This window comes from Chroicocephalus ridibundus, chromosome 3, assembly GCF_963924245.1.
Source record: "Chroicocephalus ridibundus chromosome 3, bChrRid1.1, whole genome shotgun sequence".
In the NCBI taxonomy this organism is placed as follows: Eukaryota; Metazoa; Chordata; class Aves; order Charadriiformes; family Laridae; genus Chroicocephalus; species Chroicocephalus ridibundus.
Window position 1 is genome coordinate 88,248,297 of NC_086286.1, and position 25,117 is coordinate 88,273,413.

The 25,117-nt window shown below is 46.0% G+C and overlaps 1 protein-coding gene across 3 annotated transcripts in view; it reads left to right on the forward strand.

Moving 5' to 3' along the window:
• BACH2 (BTB domain and CNC homolog 2) overlaps nt 1–25,117 on the forward strand; it is a 199,359-nt gene that overhangs the window by 166,627 nt on the left and 7,615 nt on the right. For all 3 annotated transcript variants that reach the window (XM_063329966.1, XM_063329967.1, XM_063329968.1), the window contains 2 exons: nt 9,126–10,670; nt 21,692–21,898. In XM_063329966.1, the coding sequence (XP_063186036.1) occupies nt 9,126–10,670; nt 21,692–21,898 (1,752 nt within the window). The remainder of the gene's footprint in view (nt 1–9,125; nt 10,671–21,691; nt 21,899–25,117) is intronic.

Consider the following 25,117-nt stretch of genomic DNA (forward strand, 5'->3'; position numbering starts at 1 on the left):
CGTGCCGAGCTGTGGCCCGGAGGAGCAGCCATGTGGGCTAATGTCCCCTTCCTCTCAGCAAAACCACTGCAGATGGTGAAGCAAAGAGCTGCCTAAGGAGCTGTGCCAGGGGACGTCTGCCCGAGACCGATGGTTGGAGAGGATGTGATCGAGCGGTGCGTCCCAGCTATGGAAAAGCACTGGATCTTCCAGTCCTAGAGCCTTGCAGTTTTGCAAGTCTATTCCTCTGTGTTTGGAAAAGATGCCTCCTGTTTCCTGCGCTGAAATGCGTCAGCAGCAAAGTATTGAGTTGGTGATTTCTACCTTCCTTCTCAATGAACGGTGTATTTTCTGAAAGTTGTGGCAAATTCAGCAAATTAATTTCCCCTTAAAATTTGCAGGGCTGGGAAGGGCGCTGAAAGCGCCCAGGGATACTGTCAGGATTTCCGAAAGTAAATTCTTCGTTCTGATTTGAAACCAATCTCACTTTTGAAAGGTCAAAAGAGTTTCAGTTGGCCTTCAATAACTCTGAGATGACATAAAACTTGAAGCTGTGGATTAAAATAAGCATTGTAGTTGGATCAGAGATTATTTTTACTTTTATTACTCTGAATTTACATTTTTTTTTTATTTCTTGTACATCTTCTGATTCTGTCTCTCCATTTGGTTCATCTGACAGTATTGTCCCCAGGCTTAGGGGCCAGGATTTTTGAGAAAATGTCAAAGTTGGGGCTGTTACCATGGTGATTTTGATTTGGAAAAACCCCAAGTATGCAGGTGCCTTAACTCTTGCGCTCCCCCCTAAGTCATGTGCGGTGGAACGCTGACATAACCAATAAAGCGGGCATCGATCCACTGGCTGTTTACGCCATCTTTGCGCTTAATGATCAATTCCGAGCCACTTGCCCTGCCGTCAGCGCTGACGCACTTCTCACGGGGTGATGGACGCGGTTTGCAATGATTGCTCCCTGTCCTCGAGGTGGTTCTAGCGCGAATGACCTCTCCTTCCCCCCGGTCTCGCCTTCTGCGGTCGCACCTGCCGCCCGGGAGCATCGTGATGCTCTGCGGGCACTGAGGGATGTTGGTCTCTCCTTCCCTTTCAAACAAGGAGGGAGGAGGCCCTTTGAAGTCATCTGATTCCCTCGTTCGATTTGTAACTACTCTCAGATAGGCAGTCAGGGCTTCTAGTGTAAATTCATCGTCTGGCTGAAAGCTGGAGCTTCAAAGGGGAGGGCGGAGGGGGATGCACCTGTGCTTTTTTTGTTCCGAAAACACAAAATTGGAAGTTGGACGAGCACCTCCGATGTGGCATCTTTTGTAGAAGTACCATTAAAGGGAGTTAAGCAAGTCCTTGAAGCTCTCAGCCTGATCCCTCAAGAGGCTGTTGTAGAGGATGCACTGGAAAGATATCGGGATGCTTCTTAGCCTGGCATTGGTGTGGCTTCGCAGGTGGAAACTTTTTCAGTGGGACTTTTTGATAAAAAAAAAAAAAATTAAAAAAATTTAAAAAAATTAGATAAATCAGCCTCTCAAAGAAAGGAGTTGCGTGTCCGGGTTCTCCCTCCCCCTATATGCGTTTGTGCCCAGGGGTGTCTTTTGCAGTGGTTGTGTGGTGGCCTCCCACCCCTGCGACGTGATGTGATGTGATGTGATGCGATGTGGGAGATGCCAGACTGTCGCTTGGACTCCAGGTCACTCTTCTGCCCAAATCTGTACACCCTACCTGAAGTGGCAGAACGTAAAACTGGGGCCAGCAGGGCATCCGCTTAATGAAAAAAAGTAATTTTAGAGTGAAAACAAAAGCCACTCCTCATCAGTCTTCTCCATCAGCAACTTGCTTCTTTAAAAGCCCGGATAATACAAATACCTGCATCTGATGCTTCTTGCCCAAGTTGGATTTTAAAGAGCGATTACTCATTTTAGCAGCTCCATGGCTTTACGAGCAGATAGGGGAAATACATCTGTAAGCTGCTGGTGAGAGAACATTTAAACGCTGTTAAATTAAAGAGGGGGAAAATGCAGTAAAATACTGCCGTGGCATTGGCTTATGAAAGTACTCTGCTGTTTATCGTCTCTTCTTTGGGCTTTTTCCTGCCTCCTGTGTGTTCCCAGCCTATGTAAAAGGATCATGGTTTCAAAACTGACTGTGTGCAGGCTTACTTTTTGCATACGGAGAGAGAAACAGGGATGTCTAGTGCCGTTGATTTTGCACATGCGACTGACCCATTTGAACCTGGTAATATAGTAAAATCTTTCAGAGAGTTTTCCGAAACCAAATAAGCTCAAGCTAGGAAAAACAGGATCTGCCAGGCTCCACTATCCCAAGTAAAAATAACCAAGTAAATAACCAGGAAGTCTCTTAACTCTTAATGGAATAACAGCTTTGGTGACTGATTTTGGTTATCAGATTACACTCTGAAAATAACTTCGGCGCTATACTTGCAATTGGCTGTAAAAGAAAAAGAATACAGTGTGCGCTAATTTTAGCAAATAAGATTAGAGTTAATATTTAATCCCAAAGACCTTCTTCAGGCTGCGGAAAAAAAATAGCAGCAGTTAACTGTCACTAATCTTATCTCCTATTTCTAGCATGTGTTTGCTTATATAAGTTGTAGTGTTAGGAACGCGCTGGCCGAGTGAGAAGTTAGGAGTTTGTTTGCTACAGTCTTGGGTTTATTAGGCAGACTTCAGGGATGAGGCGGATTTAAAAGGTCTCCACACATGCCTTTAGACTGTGATAGCAACACCAAAATGTTAACAAAATGGGTACCACAGTAGGCCTGCTACAAAACAGTATGCGAATAATGGGTTGATTTTGGGTTCTGCAAGAAACAGTCGCAGCATGGAACAACGGTTCTATGTTTCTATACAATTGTTTTAAAGTAATATTTATTTTAGGATTTGATATTCAGCTTGTGAGGTTTGATTCAATTTTCCTTTCTTCCTTCCCCACAAAATGGCTTAATAATTAAATCGATGTTTGGAGATTGGAGATGAGGGGTTTCTAACTGGTTTTACGTGCCCAGTGATGTATTTAACCTGAAAATCAAAATAATAAAAATATAATCCATAATCCAACAAGCAGCTTGCATGCTTCACAGAAAACCCTTCAGTACTCCTATTGATTTCAACAAGACTACTCAAATGCATAAAGATAATAATGTGCGCCCGTGCTGTTTGGTCAGGACTTCTGCCTTCTCAGTGCGTCTGAAGGTCTGACCATCTAATTTACCCCCAATTTGGTGGGATTTAGCAACTAACGTTCTGCAAATCTCATTGTATCCCAGGAGGGGAGGAGGGGGCTCAGCCCTCCCACGCCACCGCCAAAGAGCCTGGTCTTTGAATATGCCCTGGGTACTCTTTATTTGAAAAGGAGTGATTGCATGTACATTTGCTGTTGAACTTTGATGCTGTTTTCTAGAAGATCATGTGCACTGTGCCCTCTTTAACATGGAAATTAGGGCTGGAAAAGCCTACCAAATTATCAAAGCCCACCTTGCCAGAACAAGGTTGTGCTTTGTTAGTTTTGCTTTGCAATGCTCAGCCATAAAGTATCCATCACCTTCCCTGGAAAGCCTTCCAAGATGGCACTGAATTCACTGTTAGGTTGAGAGGCAGGAAAAAAATCCCTACGGTTTTCATTTCTTCAGCTCCTTCTCGCTGCCATCGGCAATAGCACCCCATAGCAAACTAGACAATTCTTCTCTGTTCTTGATGTTAGTATGCATCAGATTACTGTAAACATTCTCTTGCTCCATTTTAGATACTGCCTTGCCAAGTTTTACATTCCTACATGTTTACAGCGATCTTTCCGTGCCCTTAATCACTTTTCCCCTCTTTAAATTGAACTCAGATTTGCTGGCATTTTGCAGGGGTTGACCTTCCCCGCTCCAGATGCAGCTTTTCATACAGATGCCATTTGGAGCAGGGTTACCAGACCTCTATGTTTCCCTTGGAAATAACCTTTTTTTCCCCCCATAAGAAATACTGTCTGTGCAGAATTGGAGGATTTTGTCTATTTGTCTGGGATTTTGAGACATCTGGAAGTCTGGGCAGCCAGTTAATGAGCATGTACTGATGAACTCTGCAGCACACAGCGAGTCCAGCCCATCCACAGAAATGTCAGACCTCTGCAGTTGCTCCGAGGCCACGTCCCGTGTGTTCAAAACAACGCGGAGGCCTCCACGGCATGCTTGATCGGCCGTCACGGAGGAGACCTGATACAACAAGGAGGCAGAGGGAGTTCACCCGCAGTGCTCTATCTCCCGTGGCGCCTGTGGGTGTGCGTAAAACTACATTTAAAACAGAATTTCTGCCTTAGAAGCCCTTTATGAAAATGCGATGTTCCAATGTGGAAGCGAGCTAACCCTCCTCCTGATTTTAGAATAGTGCATGCCCAGTAGTAGAAAAATGCTGTGCTAAAAACACTCTATATTTGCATCTGTAATGCTGCCTTCTGTGCTAGCATTTCTCATTGCTGACTCTCGTCTCACCTTCTTATTCTCTCGTGATCAATATTGTTTTCCTTGAATTAGCCAGTTTTTCACTAATGATATAATACCAACCAAAGAAGAAGGGAAGGTAGAGAGTCTAACAATGATACAACTCTTTCTCCAGAAGGAAGAAGCATTACCCGGAATGTATCGAGGAAATATAATGAGAGGTGATGGAGGAAAATAAGGGAAGGAAGATTTCCTTACAGGGAGGTTTTAAGTAGAGTCTGGCAATGATCTTCCAAAGGAAGTAGTGGAAGTCTGGTCACTTAAATCAATTAAAACTAACCAGAGCATCGCACTCCACAGGACTCAGTAAGGAGAAAAGCAGTGTCGGACTAAACTAAAATAGATTTCACATGCTTATTTTCTGCAGGGCTGCTGTCTGTATTTTGCCAGTAAATTCAATATGGCTAATGCTGATTAACAACTCTCTTGACGGTGATTATGTCACTGCATTATTTCCAGACCGTTCCTCGGTATCATAAACTCATGAGGGAATGGGCATAGGAAACACACCCCCAGGCTCGACTAGCTCAATCTGAAAGACAAGCAGCAGATAAAGGGCTGGAGAACTTTCTTTCATCTTAGCGGTGGTCAGGCTTGTTATCACCACAATCTGAATTGAGGTAGACCTCCATACCACATGCTCAGCATGGTGTACCTGTGGCAGCGCAGCAGGGGCAGGAGCTGCACATGGACCCCTGACGCTTGATCTCTCGAATTGCTGTAGAGCAAGAAGATGTGCCAGATGGCTTAGGTAGGGCTACAGTACCCGTGTCCTCTGTGCACTAGCTGTGCAGAAGGGTTTTAATGCATGCAAGACCAGCTGGGGACAGGAACGAGAGGAAACAAAATGATTCCTCCTTAGACGTGGCGGGGTGTTCAGCATATTTCAAGTACACAAGAGAAGTCCTCTTCTGGCCTGCCTTAAAAGATAAGGCAAAGCAAGCCTCCGAGAAGCTGAGATCTTTGCTTTGCTCTTCTTGTCTGTGCGGGCATGGTTGTTTTGCATGTACGTTTTACCTTTTCTCTGCCTGGTTTTGTTGTAGCCAGTCAATTCGATTTAAACAATAGAAATGGGTAGAAATTGGAATAAGGCAAATGATTGGAGGGCAAGGAAGCGCTGACTTGGCATATAAGCTTGGACAAGGTGCCCCATGGAGGTTCCCACAAATTGACCTGCCTACTTAAACATTAATTTATATGGAAAATAAGGTCTGAAAGCAAACAAATCTTGGACATATGGCATCTTATTTACAGTAGCGGGGGGAAATAAACTGAGATTGTTGCTGGCATGTGTTTTACCCATCCAGCAAAGGTGTCTCTCATATGTAAACGGAGACTGTTATATCAGAGAAATGATCTGTTTCCTTCTACAAGACAGATCAACTTGGTTTCACTAACTGTTTTCACGGGGACGCATCGGTCAGGTCAAATCATTTCAAAAGACTGTTCTTACCTCTTCCTACAGAAATGTGTGTGTGATGGTAATACACGCAGCTTCGAAGCCTTTTCTTTCCCAACGTGGGGTGCTCGTAGCCATGCTCCAGCGCCTCGATTCCAGCCTTCCTGCCAGAAGGCATCAGACGCGGGCTGTCCCAAAGCTGGTGGGGCTGAGGCAAGGGACCCACCATGGGAGCCGAATCAGTATTTAGAGAACTTCAGGCGACAGAGATTGCGCTGGCTTTCACACGTGGCGGCAAGCTTTGCATCCATTTGTTACCAAAGTTATTGTTTGTGCAGTTTCAAGCATTTGCATTTGAGAGATTCCTCCTGGAGGGCAATGACAAGTGCCGGGTGCTTGAAAAGAAACTTTCCCCCTCTGAATCTGAAGATTGTGAGAGTGAGGAAAGTTGTGTCACCAGGTAAGATCTTGTGACGAAGCCAAGGCACAGGTTCAACCAGCGTTTTCATCATCCTTCACTTAAGGCATCTGCTGGGCATCGTGAGGAGCCCACAGCGCAGTCTCGGGCTCTGCTTCCGATACATCCAGCACAGAACAGCTGTAACAGCTGTCTTGCTTGCTGTCTGTTATCACAGGGGTTTATTGGGAGCGAAAACCTGAGTCAGCGTGGGAGACAGCCTTGCTGTGGGCTGGAATGAGTCAGCCCAAGGCTCTGCAGCGTGCCTGCGCTGGGGCGGCGGACGGGCAGGTGAAACCCTGGCCCAGCACAGAAAATTATTTTAATTTGCTTTCCAGTCATTCCACCTAGTGGCCAAGTGACACAACTGCCAGGATTTGTGCTCGGGAGTCCCTCTTCATCACAAGGGACTCAAAAAGCCCAAACTGTAGGCTGCTCCTACAGACCTGCGCTGCTGTGGAGCTTGCAAGATGTGTAGGAATGTGTACGCCCCCACACTGAAGATCTTATCAAAGAGAAACATCGGCCTGCGAGTAGCTCATTAAGTTCTGGAGCAATTTTGTTAATCATGCTGGCATAGATAAAATGCAGATAGGCCTTTAGTGAGCTGATAATCTAACAAATAGGCAGAAAGTGCAACACTGATAAAGCAGAGATCGGTTTAATAGCCAGCTGTAAATCTAGGCAATTCTGTACCAGAGGCGTATTGTAAAGCAGGAATGTGCAAGTGTGTAAGTACGTGCATGAAAAATGCACTGTTTCTTAAAATAGCAGATACAGCAGTAATATTATGTATGGAAAAGCTATTAGGAGCAATTTTAGAGGTGTTTTAAAATATTTTTCTCTCCATCGAAGTCTGCACTGGTTGTGGTATCTTCATAATCCAGCATTACAAGTGCAGATCTATGAATAACAAAGGCTTGTTTCTGGAAGTCATGATTTTCCATAAAAACCTGTGAGCTCTGCCACTGGTCCTGAGGCAGTGTGGGGAATTTAGAGGCTTTTCATTGGAATGAGCCAAATTATTCACTCAGATTTATGCTAATCATGAATAAGACCATCACAAATTCATGGCCTGATGTCTCACCAACCTCTTGAGCAGCTTCTTGCTCTGTGGCATTAATTCAATTGGAAGGACAGGGAAAAGCAGCTCACCGTCAAGGTATCCCATATCTACTGGATAGGATATACTTCTGAGAAGCTGGGAAATGTGAGTTTGAATCCCCACAGCCTGGGGAAGGGATCTGGTCTTCTACTTTCTAGGTCCCTCTTCTGATCTTTAGGACATTTTACCAAAAGGGGACAGCAGTCCTTCCTCTTCTTGTTTGTTTTTAAAGAAGAAACTGAGCTGGGAATACCTACCAGAGACGCCTACAGCCAGAAGGACATTGCAGACTGTGCATCCCAACCTCACAGAGGTGTGCAGGTGTTTGGGTGCTCTGAATCCCATCTAGATGATTTTACTTGGTATGCAAAGCACAGGGAACTCAGATTTGTGTATGCCACTTGCAAGCAAGGCGAAAAGGTGTCTCGGTGAATTGAGACTGAAGTGACTTGCCAGGGTCATGTAGAAGGTGTTTGGTGCAGCAGGAAATTGAGTTGTGGTCTCCCGAGTCTCAACTTAGTGCCCAAACCACTGAATCTGCTTCTTGTGGAGAAACCTTTATCCTTGATGGTGAGCCCTGGTTTGGAATCAGCCCCTCACTGCTTCATAAGGAATAGAGTTTTTCCAATACCTTTGTTGCCTGCCCATTGCAGGGAGGAAATGCAACAGACATTAGTGCTAGTGCATTTTTGGTCAAAAAACAGACAATACATATCGTTTACCATGTGGCTTAACAAGTTATTTGATAGTTGTATGTGAAGATACCACTGTAAAAAATTGTGGAAGTGTGTATTTTTTAATATATGATATGCGACTGTAAAATATAGCATAGGTGGTATGATGGACAAGTAGTGGTGCATAACTCAGTCCTGGAACAGTTCTTTGGAGATCACTCTCCTGGAAACAGTTGTTACTCTTTCTATGAAGAAAATGGTGGAAAATTACGTACTGAGGTGGGACTTGGAGTGATTTGTATCACTTGAACTATGAATAGGGATTTCTTTTCTGTTAGCTGTACCTTAGATTCACAAAAATCAGGAACAATATTAGGAGAATAATCTTCATGGGATGGAGAAAAGACCTGTGCAGTCGTTAATTACCTATTATTTATTCAGCAACGGCTTGCAAAAATATGAGAATAAAAAAGGAACCAGTTTGCTCTTGAAAGAGGCAGAAAGATACTTTCTGTTGAATTTTTCTATGATATTAAATGTTTCCTTCCCAAAACACTTTTCATATTTAAGGTATCTTAAGCTTGAAACCACTGTTCACCAGAGCTTCCATTGGGGCAGAGGAATCAAATTTGAATTGGTACTTTCGGGGTGGTGGGCTGCGTCGCAGTTAAAATAAGATCCATCCAAGAATTCGCAGCATCCATACCAGTCTGGTTTTTCAGTCTTTTCTTTCAGCAGAGGTTTCAAGATACCTTCATAGGTTTCAGGAAATTTGGGAAAAATAATGCTCAGCTCAACCTGCACAATGATGTACAGGAGGAACATAAAGGGAGCAACGCTAGTTGCTGGATGTAGCATCATTGCTGACCTGATAGACGAATAACTGGTACTGAGCAGTATTTATTTCTGGATGCTAGATCTGTTAGGTTATCTAACTGCACGATGAAGGACTTGGGTTGATAGCAAGAGCTGATGGTAACGCTGGCAATTTCTTTCTTTTTTTTTGCAGGTCACTGTCAGGGGATTTGGTCCATTGTTACAGTTTGCCTACACTGCTAAGCTGTTACTCAGCAGGGAAAACATCCAGGAGGTCATCCACTGCGCGGAATTCCTGCGCATGCACAACCTGGAGGACTCCTGCTTCAGCTTCCTTCAGACGCAACTGCTGAACAATGAAGATGGCCTGTTCCTGTGCAAAAAAGATACCACCTGTCAGCGCATGCACGATGAGGAGAACTCGGACGGAGACGAGGAGGAGACGATGGAATCGGAGACGTCAAAAATATCTTGCCCAAGAGAGAGGATGCACCAAGAGCCCTTCAATTTTGAAACCACTGTTGCTGGAGCAGACAAAGGCGAGGGGATGCTGCCTGACTCTGACATGCTGAGAGATAGCAAGGACAATTTGGACAAAGATGCAGTAACACGGTACCCTAGATACAAGAAATACCAGCTTGCTTGTACCAAGAATGTCTACAACACATCACACATCAGTACCTCAGGTTTTGCAAGCACATTCAGCGAAGAGAGCTCTGGAAATGGCCTCAAATCAGGACTTGCTATGGGGCAGATAAAAAGCGAGCCTCAGAATGAAGAGAACGATGAAGAAAGCATCACACTTTGCCTGTCTGGAGATGAACCTGACATCAGGGATAAAGAAGGGGATGTTGAAATGGACAGGAAGCAGCCAAGCCCCACTTGCGTCGACAGGCCAAAAAGTGGGTCCTCTCCCTCTTGCTTGCGGTCTTTCTTCAACAGGACAAAAAGCATAGATTTGGTTGGCTTCCCCAGCACTTCCCAACAGCACTTTGGCAGGAGTCCAGCATGCCCTTTTGAAAAAGGGACAACTCAGGGTGACCACAAAACTGATTACATCCCTTTCACGGGGAACTATGGACAGTCCCATGCCATGCAGAAGGATGCTTCCAACTTCACAGTGGGATCACCGCTCAGGGGGCCCGGCTTTGAAACTCTCTGTAAGCAAGAAGGGGAACTGGACAGGAGGAGTGTTATATTCTCTTCAAACGCTTGTGACCAAGTAAGCACTTCGGTGCATTCATATTCTGGTGTGAGCAGCTTGGACAAAGACCTCACTGAGACTGTGCCAAAGGGTCTGTGGGCTGGCGGTAGCCAGTCTCTCCCCAGCTCTCAGACCTATTCGCACAGCGGACTGACAGCTGATCACTTGCCGGGAAGGATGCGGCCGAACACCAGCTGTCCGGTGCCAATTAAAGTTTGCCCTCGCTCTCCTCCTTTGGAAACCAGAACCAGGACCTCCAGCTCATGCTCTTCCTACTCGTACGCAGAGGACGGCAGCGGCGGCTCTCCCTGCAGTCTGCGTCTTTGCGAGCTCTCCTCTTCCCCTTGCTCCCAAGGCCCCCGATTCCTGGCACCCGAGCACCAGGAGCCCGGTGTGGTGGGGGATGGATTGTACAACCCAGTCCGAGCGCAGATTAAATGTGAGCCATCCTATGGAACAAACTCCAGCGATGAGTCTGGGTCATTCTCAGAAGCAGACAGTGAATCATGTCCTGTGCAAGAGAGAGGGCATGAGGTAGGGATTTAAGATAAGTACATATGTTGCAGTCATTGTGACCCAATTAATCGCTCCTTGATTCTCTCGAATGACTTGGCGTTTCCCCAGTATTTTCTTTGTTTATGGAGGCAAAGAGTAACTTCTGTTTATTCCCGCATCTGCTGACTGTGCATGGTTGAATTCACGTAACTAGGTCTGCTTGACCTCCAAGGTGTTTGGTGCTTATCAGAATTTGGGTATGGGGCAATAGCAAACTGCTGAATGATGAAAGCGCGTCGATGTGCTTACAGGAGTCAGCTAGCAGTGTCCTGGCCTCCTCCCTTCCTCGCCCACGGCACAAAGCACCGTTCCTCATCCTTAGTTTGCCGAGGTGGTTCCAGCTCCACTTCTTGTTGCCGATGATGTATTTGAGCACCCTCAAGCCATGCCTTTGCTGGCACCAAGGGTCAGGCAGCCTGCACCGAGAGCCCTTGCTGCATATCGCTAACAGCCGGAGCAGGGGAGGCAGACAGAGTGGGAGGAGAAGAAGGTGTGAAATGACTTGAACAGTTGCATAGCTGGCCACCCTTAGCTGCAGCAATGGTGTTCAAGTCATCTTCCCTCTCTGTGTGTGTGTGTGTGTGTGTGCGCGCGCGCGCGCGTGTGCGTGTGTCTCTCTCTCTCGCATGTGCAGATAATGGGTTTTGCCTCCTCTAAGTGACAACTGAGATGATGTTTTCTTCCTGTGACCCCACTATGTTTGGTGGCGAGCTCTAGCAGCTGTTGCATAAATGGTCTCAAAGAGAGGTTACCCTTCAATTTCCAGGACTGTTAGGGGTCAGGGACTGGAGAGCAAGCTGTGCAGCTCTCCTGTGAGAGGGAGGAGAAAGAGGGCCCACTTTAAAACTAGAGATGGGCTAGCTGGAGATGCTGCAGTGATAACTGGCTAACCGCGATCAAATAGACTGTGTGAAGTCGCTAGTTTGAGGGAAGACCTAAATCACGGAGAAGCATTGTGGAGCCCAGAAAGTGGAAAAAAAAAATAGATGTTTTCCTAGGTTTTCGTTAGGAAACTGCATGACTTAGAGATCATCTTGGTGAAATTGCATATCTGGCTCCTCTAGTAGCACTGAACTGCTCCACTGAGAGCTTGTGCTCCAGCGTGGGGAGCAGCGAGTGCAAGTTTGGGGGGTTCACGTGCCATGAGCACCCAGGGCAGAAAAGATTGGGCTTAGTTGTAGGCTAGGGATGAAGAGTGAACTTTATTTTATCCCTCAGTCCTTATCACGGGTACATCCCAGACTCTGGAAGATACCTTCCAGACAAAAGTGGATGATTCCTTTAGTTGTGTGGTTTTCTGCTTAGCTCTAAGGAAGAGCTGAAGAACCTGGGGAGCCTCTGGTGTCCTAATCCCTGTCAAGCTCTACCTGTGTTTTCGAGAGGATGGTTCTTGTTTGTCCCCGTGTCCAGAGCTGGGGACAATGCAGAAGGGAGAAGAGTGTCCTTGGAAAGCTGCCTGGGATACTGTGCTTAGGACCTCACTCGGAGGCCCTACAGCAGAACCACTCTGCTTGGCAAGGTTACTTGATGAAGTCCTGCCTTTATGAGGGACGGAAGGGAGCAGCAGGGAGTGGGAGCATTGGATCTCCACCCGCATGTGCTGCTTGCTCAGCAAGGGCTAATGCACGGCATGAGGCAGCAAAGAGGGCGGGAGGTTAGGCTTTTGAGGTTTGATGACTAATTAGCTGTCATAATTGGCTAATTGAGTGGAGATGCTGCAGCAGAAATGAGCCCGGAAGAGTCAAATGAGAAGAGTATAGGGGGTTGGCGGTGGTTTCCCGAAAAAAGTGTGCGAATGTGTGCAGGAAAGCATGGATGAGAGGAGGGACATTCACGAGAGGAGCGAGCGGGTGGGCTACAGAAGACCATCTCGGTGTGCCGCTGGCAGCCAGATGTGTCTGGCTCTTGGGCAGAGCTGGGAAGGGTTTGCTCCCCTCCAGGTTCTGCTGCTGGTTTCCTCCTGGGAAGTTTTTCAGCAATGTGCTGAGCAAGTTTTCTCCCTGGGACTGCTGAGAAGGCACTTTTTTTTGGTTTTTTTTTTTCCCCCAGGTCATTTTGATTAGGACTGCTAGGCATTAAAAATGTGGTGAGGAAATTAATGCTTCATGAGGTTGCACTGCACTATCCTGAGCAAGCAAAGGGTAAACAGATCACACCGGTGCTTCAGTACAGATTTTGTCTGGAAAATTAATTGCTACCAATACAAGAAGGGACATTGCAGCCTCCTTAAAGAATGTTTTATTTATATAGCAACTTGAGGTGTGTATCCTGCAGTCCTGCAAGTTTCGCTGCTGTGGAAGCCTCAGTGAAGGATTTGTTAAACCAGGCCAGTAGAAAATATCTAATGGCAGCAGGAAGTTCTTGTATAAGTCGCTCTACCTACTTTTAGCAGTTTGGCTGCTATTAAAACCACAGGAGAGACTCAGAGCAGTCTGAAATGGACTGCTTTCTGGCCTTCGCCTCCCCTTAAGCTGTATGGGAATCTTTGTCCATTCCCGAAATTGTCAGTTTGCCCTTTTGCTTTCCTGATGACTTCCCAGGCAGGTCCCTTGCCCCGTGTCATATCAGATCATACAGTGTTTGCTGGGCTTCTCTTCAAAAAGCACCTGATAAGATAGCTGGGAGCAACACGCAGGCGCTCACCCCCTGGAGACAGCCGCGCAGGCTCTTCTGCTGTGGGTGGGCCTTCATTTGGGTGGGACGACCTGATGGGAATAAGCCTGATGGACTCTGACCCTTGGTTATCTCACAGGGCTGCTCAGTTCCCCTGGAATTTGGCCCTTGTTGGTCTTGCTTGATTTGGGTCCCCGAGTGCTGTCAGTGCCAGAATTAATGTCACAAAACATCATTTGCCAGCATATCGATTGTGTGAGAAGTAGGTGAAAGGTTTCTTCTCTCTGCTTTTTTAGGGCACTCTGCGTTCTTGCAGAAGGTTGCCGTTCGGGAGCACGTGCCCAAGTTGTTCGGTGCTAGGGCTCGGCATGAGCGCTGCGTGGGTGAAGGTGACCCCGCTTTGCGGTCAGCCTCCCTGTCCCATACAGGGGTGCCAACTGCAGTCATACATGTCAGAGGAGGTGGCAATCCCCATAACACCGCTGGTAAATTCTCTCTGGGATGTTTTTGCCTTTCGTTTTCCTCCCTGTTAAGGGAGCCACCCAGAGTCTTCTGAGATTTCCCTTTCTTAAGGCTTCATGATAGAAGCAACAAGTGCACTGTGGGGTATCCCTGTGTTACGGAGTTGCAGGAACAGGACCATTACTTCATCTGCTGGGACTTCACAGAAACATTTAACAGTTTGTGTTGCTGTTTTCACCCAGCTCCCTCAGGCCTCCACAGGTTGTTAAAAATCAATTATTGGGCTATAATACTAGAGAGAAGACTTACACTCGGTGCTTGCAGGCAGGTTCTGACAATCCTGCTTAAAATAGCAACAACAAAACAATAAGCCCTGAAATAATGAATTGTTGAGAAGGAAGTAGTCTGTCAATCTGTTAACCTACTTAGGAACAGAAACTTCAGCACTGCCTACTTTTCTTGATACTCATTTTCTTCAGCAAGTATCTATGGGGGTTTTTTTCTGCTAGAAAACTTGTAAAAAATATTGTACTGCTAAATCAGTTAAAAAGAAATCTCAGCTCAGTCTAATTTGATGAGTGAGTTTTCTTAGCAAAAAGAACAAACAAGGGTGGAAGGAGGTAAGAGGTGGAGTTTTCCAAGAACTATTACTATCTAGAGAATTGCATTCAATGTGTCTTTCATTTATATTTCAAAAGAATTTCCCGCCTGGGTTAGTGACTCACTTTTCAAAGGAAATTTTCGTAAAGGCAGAGCTAAAGCAATTGGACCGTTGAGGATATTGTAGGCAAATACCCTTCAGTGAGAGTCCAAAACCCTCCATGTTAAAGGACAGGCAGCCACGCATTCTCTGTTCGTCCACTGATGCTTAGCAAAGTCAGAGCCCCAGTAAAAGGGGGTAAACCAAAGTTGCCCTACCAGAAATCTGCTGGAGCTGTGCTGAGTTACCTAAGCTGAGCCTTCTTCACTGCTTAATGTTTCTGCTCAGTGAAGAGTGTTACATAGAAAGAAGGACAAACAAGGAAAATGCATGTTAAGGTGTTACCTTGCTTTTGTATGTAGCTCCTCCCCAGAATTTGGTGATTGGTCACCTCAACTTTCCTGATATTACTAGGTTTATAAATTTGAAAATGAGAAAGTTATCTGTACATTCTTCTCTGGTGGATGTTCTCCCGACCAGGATCCTTGGCAGCACCAGCAGAGGAATTGTGTTTGGCAACATCTGGTTAAGTGGAGTCTTGTCAAACATTGGTCTTGCAAGATAAACTTCATGGCGGTTTTGTCTTCTTTCCTCTCTTCAGTAGGAGTGGTATCCATACTCGTAGCAGAGAATTACGGGATTACAACAGTAAAGAGTTTTCCCTTGCAAGCTTGAAATTTCAGGAAGGTCCTTTTAAACACTGTATTATTTCATTGCAGCATACAATCAATTCTCTTATGCCCTAAGCTGAAGCCCCTGTTGGAGCTCTTGCAGGACTCTTTCCGGTTCTTGTATTTTTTCTGCAAAAGCAGATTTTTCAAAGAAATGCTGTACTTTATGCCCCCTCATTTCACTGCCTGATCTGCCCTTCTCAATTGCACCTATGGCTTCTGTCGGGGTTTCTGTGCAATGCCTGTTCGCAGAAAAGCCTGTTAATGGGCAGGAGTATTGTATTGTCATGCCCTTTGTAGGGCTCGAAGCTGGGGACACTGCCAGCAGTGAATGGGAAGAGGTCAGCCCAACATTTTGAGCACCAGTGGTGTGTGATCTGAATACAAGTCCAAGCCACAGGCTAAAGGATGAGAACTCTCTCCACATCTCCTGATTGTTGGGTTAAAGCCCTCAGCCATGGGACCAGCCCCTTCCCCCAGTTCTCTGAGGCAGGTGGCAAATCAAAAGGTTACTTCGGCTGTCTCCACTAAGAGCACACCAGTGCCCTCTCAGGCAGCATTTGCTGACCCAGACACCTCTCATGTCCCTCAGGAGGTGAAGCTGGAGTTGACACCAGACAACTACGTGGCCATCAATTGTGTTGTGGCATATAGGCAGTTTGCAGTGGGACCTGCTGATCAAGCCCATTTCAGACCTGGTTTGTTGACACAATGGTAGGTCTTCGCTGCCTGGGCTTGCTGTTCTCCTCCTGCAGTCCTCTGCCATCTTGGTGTGGTTGACATCTGAAAAGAAGAGATGCTTTGAAGGCTTTACCTATCTCAGTAGACAGCAGAATGAGGAAACTAGTGAGAGTGCATCCTGCCTGTCTTCTCTGTTACACAAAGTGTGGCCCATTGGCTTTATGCTCCTCAGATAGTGTGTGTCCAAGTTAAATCAGGTAGGTCCCTATTCCGTGGGATCACAAGCGGTGCCTGAAATAGTGTGTAGGCTATCAAGCCCCCAGCACAGGTGGACACACCTCAGTTCCTGTCCTGGAATGAATTTCTTGCGCAGCGTTGTGGAAGAAAAACTTTCATGCTAAGGAGGATACTAGGAAAAACAGCGTTAATGTGTTGGGCTCCTCTATACAAAGCAAATTACCCTTTTCTACATCAAAAAAACATGGATATGATTCAGCCCCTGTGCTAGATTGCCTGAGTGGGTCCTAAGAGCTTTACAAGGGCTGGGCAATTTTAAGTGTCAGAGGCTTTTAATATCTCTGGCTTTCAATTTAAGGGCATTAAGCCAACAGTTTCATTTCTTACAACTCTGGAACAAATGACCAAGATTTTGAAGCATTTATTAAGGTCAAGCTGGTACCTTGAATCATAGAATCATAGAATATCAGGTTGGGAGGGACCTCAAGGATCATCTGGTCCAACCTTTCTTGACAAAAGCACGGTCTAGACAAGATGGCCCAGCACCCTGTCCAGATGAATATCAAAAGTGTTCAACAATGGGGAATCCACCACATTCCTGGGGAGACTATTCCAATGGCTGATTTTTCTCATTGTGAAAATTTTTCCTCTTTTGTCCAATTGGAATATCCCCAGGAGTAACTTGTACACATTACCCCTTGTCTTTTTCATGTGACTCCTTGTAAAAAGAGAGTCTCCATCTTCTTTGTAGCCATCCTTTACATACAGGAACATGGTGATAAGGTCTCCCTTAAGCCTTCCATGCCCAATACATAATGATGACTTTTTCTTAGGGATAATATATCGATCTTTTTAGTTATTGTGATGTTAGGGTGGACTTGGGAAGTCCAGTGCCTTTGCTAGCACTTGGCAGCTCAAGGAACATGATGTTGAAATTTAGATATAAACAAAGAGTGGAAAAGCCAATGTTACTCATGAGATGAGGAAATTCCCAACATTTAGCATTTATATTTTAATGTGAGTGAATACGGGGCCTTGGTCCTTTCTTTATTCCAGATAAAAAGAGAAGGGGGAGAGCAGCAGCAGCAACTAGTACAGTATGTGAGTGGCACAGCAGTAACGGGCATGTGATCCAAGCTGGCGCTAACTAGTGAAGCTTGAAGGAATTAATTGGTTATATATGGGCCTTTCATGTGCTGAGTCAATGGCTGTCCCTGTCTCTCTAGATCACTGCTGTTACTTAGCCACTCAAAGCACTGACATTTACACTGGCATCCTAATGCTGATACGGGGGGAAAATGCTGCAAAATCATAAACACATTTTCTTTTTCACCAGGGTGGGTTGGCTGTCCTCTCAGGGGTGCATCAGCCGGAGCCAGGAGCAACGGAGGCTGCAGCGGTAGTGGAAAGTGCTGGTTTATTTGTCGCGTGGTGGAAACAGAGCCTCTGCTGTTATAAAAACGCAGGGAAAGAGTGATTGTGCTGATAGAGAAGATTTTAGAGCTCTGTGAGGTTCACTCTGGCTGGAGTAACTCCTGTGAAGAGGAGGGATCCAGTTTACATTTCTAATTTGAAATAGTCAAAACCAAGGAGTACACAGTCGTTTCCCACATAAAATTCATAGTTATTAAAAAGAAAAGTTTACGAGAAAACACACTTGCTGGGTTTTTCTTACACATCTTAGAAAAGATTGACTGTCCTTTTTTCAGACACCTCAGGTAGGGTTTCTTTCACCTGTCTTAGATACTGTAAGATGCACCATCTTTCCTAAGTCTCATCTCCGTGCCTTCAGCAGCCGGGAGGAAGGAGAAGCCACACGGGATGTGCTGCCATCCAAAGACCTCTCTGTCCCCGATGCCAGCAGCAGGGACGCTGGGTTAAAAACTGGCTGGATGGCCGTGCCCAGAGAGTTGTGATTAATGGGGTGAAATCCTCTTGGCGGCCGGTTACCAGTGGTGTCCCTCAGGGCTCAGTTTTGGGGCCGGTTTTGTTTAATATCTTTATCAATGATCTGGACGAGGGGATTGAGTGCACTCTCAGTAAGTTTGCAGATGACACCAAACTAGGTGGGAGAATTGATCTGCTTGAGGGTAGGAAGGCTCTACAGAGGGACCTGGACAGGCTGGATCAATGGGCCAAGGCCAGCTGTATGAGGTTTAAAAATGCCAAGTGCTGGGTCCTGCGTTTTGGTCACAACAATCCCAAGCAACGCTACAGGCTTGGGGAAGAGTGTCTGGAAAGCTGCCCGGCAGAAAAGGACCTGGGGGTGCTGGTGGACGGCCAGCTTAACATGAGCCAGCAGTGTGCCCAGGTGGCCAAGAAGGCCAACGGCATTCTGGCTTGTATCAGGAATAGCATGGCCAGTAGGAGCAGGGAAGTGATCGTGCCTCTGTACTCGGCACTGGTGAGGCCTCACCTCGAGTGCTGTGTTCAGTTCTGGGCCCCTCTGTACAAAAGGGACATGGAGGTGCCGGAGCGTGTCCAGAGGAGAGCTACCAGGCTGGTGAGGGGTCTGGAGACCAGGTCATATGAGGAGAGGCTGAGAGAGCTGGGCATGTTCAGCTTGGAGAAGAGGAGGCTGAGGGGAGACCTCATTGCCCTCTACAGCTACCTGAAAGGAGGTTGGAGAGAGGTGGGTGTTGGCCTCTTCTCCCAGGTGAATAATGACAGGACCAGAGGAAATGGTCTGAAGTTGTGGCAGGGGAGGTTTAGATTAGATATTAGGAAGAATGACTTTACGGAAAGAGTGGTCAGGCAGTGGAACAGGCTGCCCAGGGAGGTGGTTGAGTCACCATCCCTAGCAGTGTTTAAGAAACGTCTAGATGTGGCACTTCAGGGCATGCTCTAGTGGCAGAGATTGTAGGGGTTGTTTTTTGGTTTTGTGGGTTTTTGTGGGGGTTTTTTTGTGTGTGTATGATTGGACTCGATGATCTCAAAGGTGACTACCAACCATGAAGATTCTATGATTCTATGACCTGGGCACTAGCTAGTCCCAACCCATCATTTCAGACGGCTCTGAGTGGGTCAGACGAATCCCACCTGGGGCACAGTCATCAGCTCTTACAAATGGATTTACCGCTCTGTTGTGATAAATACCAGCTGAGAGCCTTGCCCTGTGCCCATATAAAACACCATTAGCCTCTCCCTGCAGCAATACCCCGGCGCAGTTATTCAGTGTGTCCATGCCAAAGGCTTGGTGGGGTGGGTTGTTGGGGTTTTTTTTGCAGTTGACAGCTAATTGCGGAGAGGGAGACAGGCAATAACAATGCTGTGAATGGTGAAGGAAATTAGTCTGACTCACTTCCACTCTCCCTTTCACATTTTTAATCCCGCGCAGTGCTGCCTGTGACAGGAGTGGGATTATGCTGGGTTTACTGATAGCAGTCTCTGGCCTGCTGTGTAGATGGTTTTATTTTCAGCCCGTTATTTTTTTTTTATGAATCTGTTTCTATTTATTTTCCCATTTCCCTTCAGCGACTTCTACCTGACAGATTTAAGTTGCTTCCCTTTCATTCCCATTCCAGCTGCAAGCACATCTCCTCCTTGCAAGTAAATATGTTTTGAAAGGGAGAGGGAGGGAGAAATAAAGTTAACATTGCTTTCCGCTTCGGACTTAAGAAAATAAGGAAAAACTGGGAAGGTGAAAGGACTGTTTTTGCAGTGAAACTGTCGTGCCTTTCAGAGGAAAGCACAGGCTGTTTTCATTTTCAGACTCTGGTTGAAGCTTGAGAGAAAAGCAGGTGACACCGAGTTTATGTTGACCGTCCAAAGGCTAGGCAGGGGAAATCAAACAGGTTTTATGTCATTAGTTAGCAGTCTGTAAACAAGGTAGTCCACATCACTGTGCCTAAGGTCAGCCTTTGTGTGTACAAGGAGGAATCTGGGGGGATTGGGGCAGTGTTTGGTGTTTCTTCCTGGTTTAAATTGACCTGTCAAGTAGTGGGTTATGAAGCGGTGCCTGGACACATGGGTCAATGCTCAGGGCATGAAACCATCTGAAAGGATGCAATGGGTGCTTGCACTGAATTTCATGTGGCCCAGAGATGTGCAGAGCAATGACAAAAGAGCACAAGAAAACACAAACTCATAAACAAGGCGAGGAGCCGGTTATCGGCAGGTCTGGGTGCCTGGGGAGGGTTCATGACTGTCAATGCCACAGGCCACCATTGTGTGTTTGTGTACACGTGTCCTCAGCAAACTGTTCTGCATGAACAAACTCAGCTCTCTGATGAAAATAACGTTTCTAAGCTGTGCTGTTATTTTCTCCAGATAATTAAAGTGCACCATTTGAAGATGATAACCATGTTTTAAATATCAAAGAAACCTCTTCCACCCGTATCTTTTGCTTGGCTGGAGCAACTTAAGTCATATCTTCTTTGGTAGCCTGCAAGCAGAATACTCTCCTTGTTCGAGAGGTTGGATTGTACCAAATGGGGACAGAAATGTAAATATTTACTGCCATCTTTTGGGCAGAGTGGGTATGACTCAAAAAAAGAAAGGGGGTCAACGAAGTTACTCCGTTGTCATCTCCTTCAGCTTTGTCAAGTGATTCTTATTTGACCGCCAAATGCAGCAATCCACCGAGGAACAGTATTTTTTTCATATTCGTGTTACCGGTCTCAAGCTACAAGCAAAGCAAGGTTTGTAGGGAGAGGTGCTCACTTCGAGCAAGCTGATAGGTCTGGGGGAAAAAAGCTAACAGAAGTCTTTGAGCACTTCCGCCATTCTCCAGGTTTTGAGACAGTGTGTGTTTGTCACTCCAAGCTGTCAGGAGCTTTGTGTTTTGCTTTGTTTTAATGGATAATCGGTAGGAGTTGGAGACATGGTTGGAATTCCTGAAGTCAGAACCTGGAGCTAGTGTCACGTGGTCTACAGTCAAAATGGGATGGCAATTTGTGACCTGAAGGCAAAGTGTTCTACTGTAAGTAACTCAGGTTTTAGACTGTTGGGGTTTTTTTCAAGACATACAACTTTTTCGAGAAATGCGTTTCAATCTACAAAAATACAGAATGTCAGCAAGTATTGGTTTGTTTCATAATGCGTATATTTTAGCAAGGTAGGATACGTTGCATCACGCTTCTCCTGACCCTTTCTTCTTATATGGTGTACTGCTCGATTGAAATGCTGATTAGGCAGCCTTTCCTAATTGCAGTGTGGTATTTTTCATCCACTCAAGGTGTCAGGTTGCGTTTTTAACCTCACACCTAATCAAACTTTCCGTCCTGCAGGCTGTGCAGAGACAGGTTTCCTGCTGCGGTAATAGCCCATTCCTTGAAATTAGTTTGAAATTAATAGCAGCGAGGTACTTCACTGTTTCCAAAAGGCTGTGTCTCTTAGTGGATGGAGCCTTCTTTTAATGCAAGTTCTGTTATTAGAGCTTTTTAGAGATATTACCTTTTTACCTGGGATTCACCTGTATTGCTGATTTCAGTACAATTATCATCTGATTCTTACCAGCTGGACCTCCACAATGTATCACAAGGGAGTTTTAAAAACTTGCTGAATGTAAAACTTGATGTGTTGTTTATTTAGAGGGCGGCAGCATAGCTAATGGTCCTTCCGCTCACTGTTGTTCGGCTTGCATTCAGCAAGCAAAATATGACTCTCTGCTTTTGTCTTGTATTTGTTTGTTTTAGGTGAAACTTCCTTTTCCTGTTGATCAAATCACAGATCTTCCAAGGAATGATTTCCAGATGATGATAAAGATGCACAAGCTAACCTCAGAGCAGCTCGAGTTCATCCACGACGTTCGCCGGCGCAGCAAGAACCGAATTGCAGCTCAGCGCTGCCGCAAGAGGAAACTGGACTGTATTCAGAACCTAGAATGTGAAATCCGCAAGTTGGTGAGTTCTGTGCTCTCACTGCGGCCCCTCTCACCCTCACGCCACAGCTTGCAGGGCACCAACAGCAATTCCTGTCCAGAGTTTAGTGGGTTCCGTCAGTTTATACGTAAGTAAGCGGAGCCACTAGTATGAAAATTTAATACACAAAAATATATTATTATGTGTGTGTATATAATGTATATGGAAAACACAAAATTCCAGTAGAATGAGGCCTAGATATCTCTTTATTTTGATATCTCAAGAGCAGATTGTCAAGTGAGTTGGAAGAGAAGCCTGTACCACAGCTCCCTTCTTGCGTTTTAACTTACCCCCAGTACTTTATAGTGCATCCACAAAGGCTTTTCCTCATGTGAGCCCCATTTCCATGCCTAACCACCATAACAATCTGTTAGTCAGGGATTCGTGGAGTCCTCAAAAGAGAAGGTATGAAGAGACCTTCAGAGGTTGTCTGGTGCAAACAGTGGTGTGACAGGGCCAGCTTCGTCTCTGCATAGAGATTTTCTTTCTCTTTGGTGTGCTAGAAGGCAGCGCAGTATTTTCAAGACGTTTCAGCTCACTATGCTATTTCTTCAGCTCTTTCATCCACTGAGCAAATGGCAGAAGTGGTAAGGGAAGTGAAAAGCCAGGAATGTAAATATCCACACAAGTGGTCATCCCTTAGCATAGGTCATTGAGATGGCATGGGTATGGTCCTCCTTGCTCCTGCTGTCTTCTTCCATCTAACACTCCTGGTGTGCTGTGGACTGAAATCATCATGGGATGATTCAAGGACTGTCTAACACAAAACCCTGTTCCTACTCCACATGGGCACTGGCCTTCACGTCCCACGCACCACGTTCGGGTGGCAACTGTTGGTTTGCCCCAGCCGTCCTTGATGCGTGTCTCTGGCAGAACCTGCTGCGGAGAGGAGAGCAAAGCATGCCCCGCTTACTGGCCAGAGCACATCTCGGGACAGGTCTCCTGTATGCCAAAGTGTCAGCGGACAGTGCTGCCATATTTTAATCTAAGGGAGTAAGGTGACTGAAGCAAGGCTAAATGGCTGCTCAGGAAATTCCTCTCTTTCAGTCACGGTATGGACACCCCAGGTGTGGTTTGGGTGGCTAAACACAAATGTCTACAATATAGTCATCTGCGCTGGAGCTAGTTATTCTGGTTTCCTTTATAGTCAGTAAAGAGAAATAGATCCCTGTCGAGTCTTATTTGTCTCATCCTGCAGCAGAGGAGGTGACGTACAGCCCAGAAGTGCCTGTTCCTCTCCACTGCTAAACAAGATCACCTGGAGAGCCGTGTCAGATGTAGACATCTGAGCTATAGGCACCTTATCTGAAAAAACTCCCCTCCTTTGTGACAGTGTCCCTGTGGTCTGAGGGCCCTGCTCCTCTTCCTCTGCCATCCTTTGCCCATTGAGTAAGCAAGCTGGTACACAATGCAAAAAAGGCTTGAGACAAGGGTCACAGAGGAAGACATGTCTACAGGGTGTCACTCAGCGAGAGAAATGCAACACTGAAACTTCAGAATGGGTTAACACTTCCTCGTCTGTTCAAAAGTCCTAAAAGCTTCCTGAGATGTCAAAAATAATGTAGTAGTCCCAGTTCATCAGTAACAAGAAGTGTGGGTGCGCAGCATGCAGGACTGGACAGTTTAATTTCATTATGCGGTATAGAATTAGGAGTCCGGCATTAAACCCAGCCTTTGAATATCCAAGGGATCGAGTGGTAAATTAATTCATTCACATAGATAAAACAAAAGGAGCTGAAGTTGGTTTCCTTACTAAGATCTCTGTGTACGCGGCTTCCATTAAAATTAAAGGTTATTTGGAGGCTTTGATTTGAATGTCTGCGTGCACATTTAAAACATGCTCAGTTGCAGGTTGAACTTGGTGGGTCTGGGGAGCATGGTACTTCTTGTTCTTGTCATAACAGGTTGCATGTTGAAAGTGGCCTCTAGTGTAGGCTTCGTTGTGCTTCATTCTCTGCACAAGCTGTAGCAAACGTAGCGTGAAAGAGGCAGGGATCTGTTGGAAGAAGCTGAGTTACCGTCATCTCACAAACGGCAGAAAGCCGCATGACTTTGGGTTACTCACTCACTGCCTGTGCCTGTCTGCTTCCCGTCTGTAACAGGGAGGTGACGCTGACCCCACAAGCTGGTTGGGAGGCTTAAATCATCAAGGCTTGCGAAGCCTTCACATGCCATGCTGCTGAAGCCCCGGGGGGAAAAAAAAAAAAAGAAACTAAAATCAAAACATTGTTCAGAGTAGTGCTCCACTGATGCAAAACAAACAAAACATCAAAGATAAATAAAATAGTGAGCAACTGCTTCCTACACCGAGCGTAATCCACAGTACGTGTGGGCTGAGTCAGAGGTTCTGCGGGGTGAAAAAGCGGCTCCTCATCCAGGTTGTCAGGAGAAGCAGGTCCAGTCTTGGCTGCACATGCCCATCCCTCTACACTGAGCCCATGATGGGGAGGAGTACATGTCTCTCCTTCTCCAGAGCAGATGACCAGGGGCAGCACTCATAAGGGCTGGACTAGCAGCAAGGGGGCTTCAGCTTGATACCTGTAGCCTTCACTTGAAAATTAATTTGGATTCGTTAGCTTTACACAATCCTGTGACATTACCATTATTGTCTAACACGATCAACTGTGTATAGGCAAAATAAAGTTTTTAAGTCTCCTTCTCTCCCCATCACACACACATCTCAGGGAAATGAACAAAAGGCATATTAGCGACCACCATGTGGGCGTGATCCCTGCTGAATTTCAGGAATGAAAAACCCCTTGAAGTACAGGATTCTTCAAAAGTAATGTTGAAGTTTCTAGTTAGAAGCTGGACTCAAGTATGTAGCAATATGTAGTGAGTGAGCCAACTAGGGAAGGCATCCCACTGCACTTGTTGCTTGCGAACAGAGAAGGACTTGTGGGTGATGTGATGGAGGCCGTCTCGGACATAGTGATCACAAAATGATAGTTTTCAGTTCTTGGAGAAGTAAGGAGGGGGTCAGCAGAACTGCTACCTTGGGACTTCCAGAGGGCAGACTTTGGTCTATTTAGGAGACTGATTGACAGAATCCCCTAGGAGGCAGGCCTAAGGGCAAATGAATCCAGGAAGGCTGGACATTCTTCAAGAAGGAGATCCTAAAGGTGCAGGAGCAGTCTGTCCCCATGTGCTAAAAGACAAGCCAACAGGGAAGATCAGCCTGTCTGAACAGAGAGCTTTGGT